General features: G+C 40.5%; 1 protein-coding gene across 2 annotated transcripts in view; it reads right to left on the minus strand.

Moving 5' to 3' along the window:
• Positions 1–1,717: 1,717 nt before the first annotated feature.
• CFI (complement factor I) overlaps positions 1,718–12,235 on the minus strand; it is a 38,088-nt gene continuing 27,570 nt past the window's right edge. For both annotated transcript variants that reach the window (XM_024119261.2, XM_028491536.1), the window contains 5 exons: positions 11,544–11,647; positions 11,269–11,372; positions 8,157–8,434; positions 3,435–3,539; positions 1,718–2,036 (listed from right to left, as the gene is read on the minus strand). In XM_024119261.2, coding sequence (XP_023975029.1) covers positions 1,819–2,036; positions 3,435–3,539; positions 8,157–8,434; positions 11,269–11,372; positions 11,544–11,647 — 809 coding nt within the window. In that variant the 3' untranslated portion in view covers positions 1,718–1,818. The remainder of the gene's footprint in view (positions 2,037–3,434; positions 3,540–8,156; positions 8,435–11,268; positions 11,373–11,543; positions 11,648–12,235) is intronic.

The raw sequence follows: 12,235 nt of genomic DNA on the forward strand, positions 1-12,235 counted from the left end.
AGGAATTAAAAATGGGCAGCATGGGAGGGGAGGAGGAGTTACTGCTTAATGTTTCAGGAGTTTCAGTTTGGGAAGAGAAAAGATTTCTGGAGATGGTTGCATAAAAATGTGAATGTACGGGGCTTCCCTGGTGGCGCAGTGGTTGCGCGTCCGCCTGCCGATGCAGGGGAACCGGGTTTGCGCCCCGGTCTGGGAGGATCCCACGTGCCGCGGAGCGGCCGGGCTCCGCAACGGGAGAGGCCACAACAGAGAGAGGCCCACATACCACAAAAAAAAAAAAAAAAAAAAAAAACAATGTGAATGTACTTAATGCCACTGAACGGTACAGTTCAATATGGTTAAAATGGTAAAAAAACAACAACACACATTTTTATGTATATTTTACTAAAATTTTAAACAGGAAAAAAATCTGGGCAGTAACTGATTTTGGAATATATGTAGAAATGGGCATTTGTATTATTAAAACAGTTGGGCTGTATCCAGAACTGGACCCCAGGTTTTTTTGCTTTTTTTGTTTCTTTTTACCTCAGGTTTTAAAGGTAATATTTATGTGAAAAATATACCTCTGCCTTCAGGGTGATGATAGCTGTGCTTTAAATAATAATAATAATAAAAGCAGTGAGCACCTTTTATGAACAAAGTGCTAGGGATGCTGATGAAAGGAAGCCCAAATCTTTCTTCTCCTGTGTCTTACAGTGTAGTGGGGCCAGTGGGATGGTGGGCGAAGAGGTAGACAATGAAAGCAGAATATGTTGGGTGATGTCAAGTGCTACACTGGGATTAAGGCAGGCTCATGTGATAGAAAGAGACTGGGTGCCCACTCTTCGCTGAGGCCATGGGGGATTTACTAAGGAGGGAGGAGGAGGTTTAAGAAGGGGCAGTTTGGGGTTGGCCTTCTTTCTTTGAAAATATCCAGAAGGAGATGTTAAATGCTCAGGAGATACAGTCTGGAGTTCTAGGAAAGGTCAGGGTTGGAGACAGGGATTTGTGTGCCGCTGGACTGTGGTGGGATTTAAAGCTGAATCTAGATGACACAGAATGAGAGAGGCAACCAGAAGGAAGGGGCTGGGAAGGAAGCCGAGACCAGCAGGCGGGGAGGCAGCGGGCCTCAGAATGTGGCGCCCTGAGGGGCTGACTGCGTACTGCCGCTGCTGCGGGGCTGGCAGGAGGCGCACATGGCTTCCTGGCTGTGAGGTTTGGCACCAAGGAGGTCAGTGGTTGTGTCGTGGTATCTGTGGGCACGTTTCAAGGAAGGGTCAAGGAGAACTTGTGAAACGAGGAACTCAAAGTTTTCAAGAGCTCTGAATACTTAAAGAAGCAGAAAAAGGGGACAAGAGCTGTGAGGTCCGTTATTTCCCTGTGACGGGTATTATGCCAAACGTTTTACTTTAGTATACAGTTTCATTTTCTCAAAATTCCAGTTTCCACTTTAAAAGTGGAAAATGAGACACAAAAAAGATAATAAATTGACCAGGGCCAAGCACGGAGTAGGTGGTAGGGTTGGGGTTTGAACCAGGCTTATGGGAAGCCAATCCAACTAGCTAAACCTTTAGTACAGTCAATACAGCACTGCTGTATGAAGAGATCATTTAATCACATTTTCTAATAAATAAAATATGTATGCTTGACTAGAATATTTATTTGAGAATTGTACAGAATTCCAAAATGGCATAAACTTTGTAGAGACCTTTAAAAAATGTCCAATAAAATTGCCTTTATTTTTTTTCCTTGAAGAAGTTCTAATTATGCAGTATCATTTCAATTAAAATGTAACTCCTGAGAGAAAAAGAGTAGAAAGAAGAGAGAGAACACAGTTTTTTATACATTGTGCTGAGAAATAAGAGACCTTCCTACATGAAGACTAATCCAGTCAAAATAATTGGCCACCTTTGTGTAAACACCTGGGAACTCTGAATTTCCGCAGTTTTCACCCCAACTCACAACACCCCAAACATAAGTCACGTTGTTGGCGTCCTTACAGACTAAGGGGCCTCCAGAGTCCCCTTTACAGGCATCAATCGAACCATCATCTGTACCTGAGAAAGACCAAGGAAAAAGAAGATCACACATTTACTTCCATTTGTCAAGGCTGCCATGCCGACTTCCTGCCTCTTCCACCAATGCCTGTACCGACACTGACTTTCTTACACCTTCCTAACAGGCAATAACACGTGCGCTCCCTTACAGAGCGGGCCCACGGACTTGTAGAGATGCAGGCTGGGGAATGCTGTGTCTTCTACTCATTCTCCAAGCTTAGCAAGTGCTCCCCCTGCTTCCTCTACTTGGTGGAAGCATATCTCATATGATGAGATAGCAATCTGAAAGAAGCTTCAAAGGCTGAGTGGGAAAATAATAGAAGTACCTAGTGATCACTGAGTGCTTAATATGTATTAGTCATTCATTGTTTTAATCCTCGCCACAACCCTATGAGAGAAGTATCATTATTATCCCTATTTTTAAGATGAGACAAGACACAGAGAGGTTAACTAACTTGTCTAAGGTCATACAGCTAATAAGTGGCAGAGCCTGGACATGAACCCAGGCAGCCAGACCTCAGAGCTTGTCCTCTTAACTGTGCTATTGCCCCTTGGTAGATTTTGTGCTATTCTCTCCTTTTGTCCTCTGTAATCCTGAGCTCCATTTTAAGATGGGAGGGCACAGGAAATGGCCTGTTTACTTCCTTCTCACTCTTATGACTTTCTGAGATTTTAAATCACTGTATCCAAGAAGTTATAGGAGGTCAATAACTCTGCCTTTTTCTATAACCCACTATTTATAAGTGGTTTCAATAAAGTGTCCTAAATGCACTACCCTGGCTGGTACCCTGCCTTTGGATCACCAACAAAAGTAGGGACTGCTGTAGTTGTGTTAGGTAGTGGCAGTAGCATCCCTGTGATCTTAAAGGAGAGAGTGGAAGGTATTGTGGGAAGCATAAAGGGATTTCCGAGGAGGGAGAATTTACTTCCAACTGGACGCATTTGAAATGAGATCGTTTGGATTTTTACTTAGAAGTCTGGGTTTTGATCCCGAATATACCACTTCTTGTCTGTAAGGCAACTTATATAACTGCTCTGCATCTCACTTTCCTCATCTATTAAGACCACCAAGGTTGCAGGTGAGGAAACTTGCTCAAGGTCACACATGTAGTAATTGGTAAAGACCGGAATGTAAACCCAGGCAGTCTGGTTCCAGAGGCTATGCTCTTAATCACCTTGCTAGACTGCTGCATAATGGCTTAAGGAAGATTTTTCCTCTTGGTATTAGATTGTGGAACTTGAGCTGAGGGAAGGGGACTGAAAAAGTTTGATGATGCCACAGCCAGAGGCCAAAGGAAAGAGTTGGAGGCCCAGATAAAGGGGGTGACTCAGTGGGGAGGAAAAACATGTTTGGTTAGTGCGTATAGAGATATCTCTGAGAAGCCACTCAGTGCTTACCTGCACACTCCATTTCTTTTTCAAAGTAGCGATCTGGGTAGAACTTAGAGCAGTTTTCTATTAGGTGAACTTCACCCCACTTAAGTGAATAGACTTTTTGGTTATCTAAACAAAGAGAGAAAACAAATAGACATTTTGAAGTTACAAATGAGAACTCGAAGTAAGTATTTACTTTCATAATTTAGTAAACCATTAGGAACATATAAGAATATATATTTTCTTTAATACATATGTAAACTTTTGATTAGCAAACTTAGTCATACAATTGATGGTATCCCCAGTTTCTAGAATTGTCTTTCTAAAAATAGTCAAGGGGCATTATTGAACATCTGGCCTGGGTACTGTGAGATGAATAGGATAGACTCCTTCCACTCTGATCACTGAGTCCAGTGGCAGGGTTGGGGGATGGCTAGAAATCTGTTATCAGCTTACGTAAATAGCTCCTGTCTTCCTACAGTCCCTTATTTCCTTGAAAGTGCTTGTTAGAATGAAAAAAGCTTTTTAATATAAGAATTTAAGATGAAGGAAATACGTATGAAGTTACCAGTATCTATGTGTTTTTGTTTCTGTGAGGAACTCTATCTCCTAAACGATCTGAAAGTGATTGAAAGAGGATTTAGGATTTCCTTTCCTTTTAAGTCACAGATTTGGGACTTGAACTTGGTCCAAGGAAAGAGAAGGACCAGGTGCTGTTGCTGATTGACAGTCCAGGGAAGATGAGAAAAACCTAAGAATACAGGGTGAGATGTCTCAGGTACAAGGAGTCAATTTTTGCCCTGTCTCCCCTCTTCCTTTCTCCCAGCCTGCAGCAATTTTTATGTGCTCTAAGAGGGCAAGGGCTAGGCCTGATTCATTCACTGCTGCACCAGCACCCAGCCTCATGCTAGCACAAATCAGTTACTTAATAAATATTTATGTAATTAATGCAGGAACTCAGTAATTCTATTATACACTAAATATTTTATGCCAAATGACGTGGCTCCTCAATTAATCGCTAAACTACCTGGGGACAGAGACCTCTTGCTTATCCTGAGAGGACACAGCCACAGACCCTAGCAGTGTATTGAGCACGTAGTAGTTAACTGTAGGACTAATATTCTTCTCTTCTGGGAAGCAGAGGAAGAAACAAATCCACCAATGTATGTAGCAAATCAGGAAAGAGTTTTTTTCTCCTTCAAGTCTTACTTCAAGTTAGTCTTAAGATGACTACCTTATTCAGGATAACAGCTTTTCAAAAATTAGTAATTTATTATTTCCCCTAACTCAGGATAAGCCTCCAAAAACTGGGAGCTCTTGTAACATGTGAGAGATTTTTAAGACTCGGGAGATTGCTTCCTCCCCTGAACTCTTGTTTTGTATGCTTCTTGAAGCCTCTGTCATGTTCTGCTGTCTGGTGGTGGCATTCACGTCTGATGGCGCCTCTGTACTGTAAGTCCCTTGAGAGCTGGCCTTTGCCATCCCACTTTGTAGCCTCAGCACCTCTTGTGTGTTGGCTGGGTCCATGTTTTTCATCAGTGAGATCTTAACGCTTTAGCCTTACTATCTTGCACTCACAGAAAGGGCTCAATAAACGTGTTGAATCACATTTGATTAATAAATAAATCAGTGCATAAGAATATATCTACTAGTTTATAGAAAATACATGGAATAGAAGCACGTGTTAAATGCCACATCAAGGATACAATCATCCAAACTCAAGGTGTGGAAATTCTAAAATAAGAATGACCCAGTTTCATTTAAAATAAATACGTTTTAAATGAAAGGAAGAGGTAACTGTTCTAGATTAAAAGAGATTTAAGAAAAATAGCCACTGAATGCAATGTGTGGACTTCGTTTGGATCCCAATGGAAATAATCTGATTGTAAAAAATTTTTGTAAATAATTAAGGCACATTCAACACAGCTGGTTATTCAACGATATTACGGAATCATTTTTATTTTGTTGGGTATGAAGGGTGTTGTGGTTTTGTTTTTGTTTTTTAAGTCCTTACCTGGTAAACATTTATACTGGAGTATTCATGGGTAAAATTACATGATAGCTGGGATTTGATTTGATATGCTCCAGGAAAAAATAAGTGCATGTGGGGGAATATGTTGAAAAGCTCCTGATTTTTCTTTCGGATCCTTTCTCCACCCCCCTTCAATGCCCTGCCCTCTGCCCTGAGAGCCTGAGCTGGAGGGATTGCCTCGATAGGAATGCCTTCACCTCTGGTTTCCAGCTGCTTTCCAGCAGAGGACTCCAGCAGAAGGGAAGGAGGGAAGGAGAGAGGATAGTGAGATTTGGGCCGGCTATAACCTTCAACCCAAGGTCATTACTTCGCTCAAGGTAGCCTGCTTTACCTAAGACTCTTTCTCCTTCTGGTAACTTCTCCTTTATCTTATACCTTCAGATCCAGGAAAGGTCTCAGTTCTGGTACTGTTAGTCCTGGGTTCCTGCATAGCCCTTGCGTTTCCCCAACCTCCCACCTACATCTTTGTTATTAACTCCTTTATGAATAAACTTTCTTAATTATCCTATTGTGATTGTGATCAATTCAGTGAGCTAAAACAAGAATGGCGGAATGTTGATAACTGTGAAAACTGCGTAAGGAAAGGTAGGTTTATTTTACTTTTATCTCTACTTTTGTGAGTACATGTGAATGTACATAATAAAAGTTTTTAAAAAACAGAACATGGAATTCCCTGGCTGTCCAGTGGTTAGGACTCTGCGCTGTCACTGTCAAAGGCCGGGGTTCAATCCCTGGTTGGGGAACTAAGATCCCACAAGCCGCAAGGTGTAGCCAAAATAAAATAACATAAAATATTAAAATGTTGATATTAAAAAAAACAAACAGCCAAGAGGCACATGAGAAGATGCTCAACATCACTAATTATTAGAGAAATGCAAATTGAAACTACAATGAGGTATCACCTCACACCAGTTAGAATGGCCATCATCAAAGAATCTACAAACAACAAATGCTGGAGAGGGTGTGGAGAAAAGGGAAACCTCTTGCACTGTTGGTGAGAATAAAAATTGGTACAGCCACTATGGAGAACAGTATGGAGATCCCTTAAAAAAAACGAAAAATAGAGCTACCATATGATCCAGCAATCCCACTCCTAGGCATATCTGAAGAAAACCATAATTCGAAAGAATACATGCACTCCAGTGTTCATTGTAGCACTATTTACAATAGCCAGGACATGGAAGCAACCTAAGTGTCTATAGACAGAGGAATGGATAAAGAAGATGTGATACATATATACAATGGAATATTACCCAGCCATAAAAAGGAATGAAATAATGTCATTTGCAGCAACATGGATGGACCTAGAGATTGTCATACTGAGTGAAGTAAGCCAGACAAAGACAAATATCACATGATATTGCTTATATGTGGAATCTAAAAAAATGGTACAAATGAACCTATTTACAAAACAGAAATTGAGTCACAGATGTAGAAAACAAACTTATGGTTACCAAGGGGAAAGGGGGGGAGGGATAAATCAGGAGATTGGGATTGACATATGACATAGTAGACATATAAAGTCTACTATATATTAAATAGATAACTAACAAGAACCAAATGTATAACACAGAGAATTCTATACAATACTCTGTAATGACCTATATAGGAATAGAATCTAAAAAAAGAGTGGATATATGTATATATATAACTGATTCACTTTGCTGTATGGCAGAAATTCACACAACATTGTAAATCAACTATACTCCAATAAAAAATTTAATTAAAAAAAAGAATGAATATAAGGACATAATACTTTCTGGATGAATTAATTACTAATAAAATTTTAGTATTTTGTAAATCTTGGGTATTCAAACATACCACAAATCCAGGTTCATTTACATGCATATTTTATACTTTTCAATACGGCCATTATAAAGAATGTGTTGGAATAGGAGTCTATTAGACTAATGCAGTGAATTTATTTACAAAGAGTTTAAGAGGTCAAAAGGAAGCTAAATTTCTAGGCTGACTTCGAGACGAAGGGAAAAGCATTGCCTAAATTAATTCTAATCTATCTCCAATTTAGCATGTCTTGCTAATAATTTGTCCCTAAGGGTCTACAACTCTTATTCATATGAATTTTCACCTCAAGTCTTCTTAGAAGTTCAAAGAATGAATTCTTTATGTTCTCTTTCTGTTTGTGGGATGTGTAGGTGTGAGGCATGGAGAATAGGGGAGGGCAGCAGAGAGAGCTGAAGGGTTGTGGGATCACTGACTCAGCATATACTATGACTATCCCTTTGAAAACCTTTTTATCTTTCATCAGTATCATTCCAACAAATCCAGAAAGTCCATGCTATATGTCCCCCGTCACTCTATTTTTTTCTTGGTGAATGGTTACCCCTCAATGTACGTTCTATATCACAGAGTATAGGTATCCTTTGAAACTCTAGGTCAGGATCAATTACATAATTTGCAGAACCAAGTGAAAATTGAAAATGTGAGGTGGGGCCCCTGCAAAAATTATTAAGAATTTCTTGATGGTGACAACAGAGCAGTACACCAAGCACAAGGCTCTTCGGTGCCCAGAGCCCAGGGTGCTGGGCAACCACACAGGTCCTATGCCCATGAGCTGCCCTTGGCCGGACACTCACTTTTCTAGATTTGATGCAATGTTTCTCTCTGAACAGTAGGAGATTAGCTCCTATTCATTTCTATTCCTATTCATTTTTTCAGCCCCTGGATTCTGATTAACAAACTGTAAAACATACCTTTTTCTCGACCCCAGCCAGAAACGATGCATTTATCATTAGGTTGAAATAGATAGGGAGACCAGGGGACACAGGCAGGGATGGAATGAGGCAACACACATTCTTTTCGGCTTGGGTGTTTTTTCATTTCAATCAAAGCTATGTCATTTTGGTAGGTGGCTCCACTGTACTTATCGTGGATAATAATTTGCTTTACCAACTGAACAGCTATCTGAGAGTCAGGTCTTAACAAATCTGTAAATGATGTCCATATTTGGTAACGATGAATTTTGCTGATTCTGTAACAGAAAGGAAAAGGGAAATAAATATATTGAGAAAAAAAACAACTATAAATTGGACTTCTGATGCTTCATCTTTAAATTCTCCCCTTTTAAGGAAGTTTTTCATTTTCCCGGATTTTTTTTTTTTATCTTTGCTGTCATGAAGCAGTGCAATTAAATTCTCTTAGGACAGAATTAAAGTCCGTGGGTAAATGAAGAGAGGAATAGTTCATCTAACTGCTCAATATTAGGGACATAAAGATCTTACTAAGTACCAGATATGCCAGAAGTAGAATGAGTTGGCTGCCTCTGAAGTAAGAGCATCGGCACTGAAGGTGTTTAAGCAGAGACCAGAGAGCATCTAGCAAGAAATGTGCTTGAGGAAATAGGGAGTCAGAGCACAGAACCCCAGAGGTTCCCAGGGTGAAGACAGCAGCAGTCATCATTCTGACCTTTAAAACTGACTTCATCCTAAATTTGCATTGTATTTATTTGCTCACAAGCCTTTCTTCTTGTTTGTGCTACCTGAAGTCAAAGATAGGGTCTTATCATCTATAGATAGATGCCTGTGTTGAGTATTATACCTGGAACACAGCAGCTGTTTTAGAATTTGGTTGAAATGGTGAATGGGCTAAATATTGCCTGTCCCGATGCCTCACTCTATTTTCGTATCAGTTTTCACCTCGTGGTTTCCAGCAAATTGGGTGTCTACCATCAGTTTCTCAGGGAATCACCTTACAGTTAAACAGTGATGTCCTAGGAACTAATGAGTGTTCAGGATGCTTTTATTTAAACTTAGAGTTCCAAGAATGCTGTGTTTCATATTACTTTTGGTGTTTTTCAGGATCAGATGTCCTGAATATTGTTTAACGTTTAACTGTTGATCCATTCAATTTACTTAACAAATATTTAGTGTGTACCTACTATTACCAGGCACTGTGTTAGCCACTGGGATGCAGAAATGAGCAAATCAGAAATAGTTCCTGCCTTCATGGAACTCAGGGTCTAGGAAAGGATGCAGCATTAAATGGATAATCACACCAGTGAAGATATGTATTCTACTGTAAAAAGTGAGGGAACTCACAGCACGTGGGTTCTGAGAACATATCAGGAGGGCTTAGACTTTAGGGAGTGGGGGAAGGTTCTCTGAGGAAGTGAGGATTGAGCTGAGATCTGAATAACAAGTAGCACTAACTAGGGAAACAAGGTAGGAAAGATGATTTCAGGCATGGGAAACCATATGTGAAGGTCTCTTTGCAGCAGGGAGCAAGGTACACTTGAATAATGGAAAGAAGGCCAGAGCAGGTGAAATAGGGGCAAGAAGTGACGCTGTGGGGTAAGACGAGATCGGCAAAGGTAAACAGGGGTCACATCACTTGGGGCCTAATGAGCTGTGTTAAACATTTTGTTTAGTTTTTTATCCCAAGAGGAATGCAAAGCCGTCGAATTTTAAGTGGGAAGTGGTCAAAAACAGATATGGAGCTACTCTTGCTGCACAGTAGGCAATGGATAGATGGGGGCGGGCAGTGCTGGGCAGAGTGATTGTGGGTAAGCCAATTCAGAATCGGTTGGTATAATCCAGGAGAGAGGTGGGAGCAGGGTAATAGTGGAGATGGAAAGAAGTTTAGAGAATTAAATAATTGGAAATTAAAGATGCCATCTGGAGTTGGTGATATACTGGCTGAGCTATGGTAGGGTTGAGGGAGTGAAGTGCGAAGATTTTTAGATTTCTGCCCCGTGTAGCTAGATGAATGGTGCTGTCATTTGCTGAGATAGGGAACACTGGGTCAGGACCATATCTGGGGGAAGGGGCATATCATGAGCTCCGTCTTAGACCTTTGGAATTTGATTTACTTCTGATAGAGCCAAGATAGTCAGTGTACTGTAGGGTCAGGGTTGGAGAAGTGGTCTAGGCTGGAAATATCGTTGTGTCAGCATACGGTGGTATTTTAAAGTACAGATAATTTTAGGAAGAAGAAGTAAGAAGAGAAGAGGAAGCCAGGATACACCTTGAGGAACTCAGGTATTTCACGTAAGCAATAATGCTTAGTCCCTGGAAGAGGAAGCTGCAAAGAAGGCAGAGAAGGTATGACCAGAAAGGTAGGTAGAAAACCAGGAGAGTGTTGTGTAACAGAAGCCAAGAGAAAAGGGTCATTCAGAAGGAAGAAATTAGAGTTGGTGCATTGCTCCAATCCATGAGGATTTTTATGGGTGTCATTCAACAGATTTCCTATCTCTCTCAACTTTGGGTCACCTGCAGATTTTCTAAGCAGGCCTTCATCTAAGTTACTGTCAGATACGTTGAACTTGATTTTACCCTGGCTCTGCAACTGACTTGTAGTGTTGCTTTAGCCAAGTCATGTAACTTCTAGTCTCAGTCTGCTTATCTAGAAAATGGGAGGAATAATATTTACTTCTTAGGACTGTTAAGAATACTAAAACAAAATAACATATATGAAAGTGCTGGACACAGTATCTGGTCTGTAAGAGGTGCTCAATAAATGGTGTTTCATTCATTCTAAAGGTCATAACTGAGGGCAGAATTCTGAACCTGTTCTCCAAGCTGACCTTGATCCATGCAAATGAGCCAAATGAAATAATTTGGTACCTACAGGTTTGATCTGCCCTTGCCAGCTGGGATCAACAGTTTGGTGTGAGGGGAACACAGTGGGTTCTGGGGAATTGGCCTCTGGGATCCCAATCATGAATATCAGAGGGCGTTTAGCAGATAATAGAGTGGAACTTGTCAATGGTTTTTCTTATATATGTTTTTATTTATCACCTGCCACAATCTCTATTACCTAACTTCATTGTTTCAGGAAATCCAACATCTACTGGAGATATTTTTTTACCTGACACAATGTGCAGCAGTCAGAATCCAACAGCCACCGATATAAATTCCTCCACAGTTGATTTTCTCACCTTCCTTAATTGCCACCTGCCATGGGAAGTCTCCCTGTAAAGACATTTGTGTGGTCACTGCCATCCTCCCAGACAGGTGGCTCGAAGATATTTCCATTGCAAGACTCTTAGTCTCTTGTAATTACCACATTCCACCCCCACCTTTATTTTTTCAAACTTGGGCTGCTCCTGGGAAGTGACATTATAACTTTTTGTGCGGGTTTACCACTTTTGCTGGCTTTCCTCCTATGACTCGTTTCCTTCGAATGTGCGTGCCGTTTTTAACTCCGCAGGACAGTTTAGGGAAAAACGATTTTATCCATTTTCTTTCTTTAAGAAAGGAAGAGATTGTATCATTATGATTTTGAAACCATTACCTTCTGGGCAAACTTCTTGATTATCTATGCCATAAAAACAGCAGAGTCACAACTAATAAGAAACAGGCCAGATTCATTAGTAAATAATTTTGGCTGCTAAACTGTGCTATTCACCTTGTTTAAAAATTCTGGTTTAATATTAAAATTGGCTTGATTCTCTGAAGTTCTGCCCAAGGTGGACTAGTGGCAGAAAGAGGCTGCCTGAGGGGTTAAACATTTACCAGACTCTGGAAGATAAGAGAAGCCACATGCCCAGGCATTGCTACCATGACAGTTCAGGATGGGGGTCACATGCAGAACTCCAGCTTCTTACTTTCATAGTTTTTACTTTCTAGAGGCTATTTATATGGGACTCTTTCCAATAATATTAACATTAATGATGTTAATGTTGAGTACTTTCTGTCAGGCCCCATGTTAAGTACTTTGTATATAGTTTATATCACTTAATCATCATATTAACCCTGAGAGGTAATGTGCCAGGAACCCCTGGACAATCCAGGATCAGTGGGCTGGGAGGGGGTTTGTGTTTTTAGCCACTTGA

Source organism: Physeter macrocephalus, chromosome 7, assembly GCF_002837175.3.
Source record: "Physeter macrocephalus isolate SW-GA chromosome 7, ASM283717v5, whole genome shotgun sequence".
Classification (NCBI taxonomy): Eukaryota; Metazoa; Chordata; class Mammalia; order Artiodactyla; family Physeteridae; genus Physeter; species Physeter macrocephalus.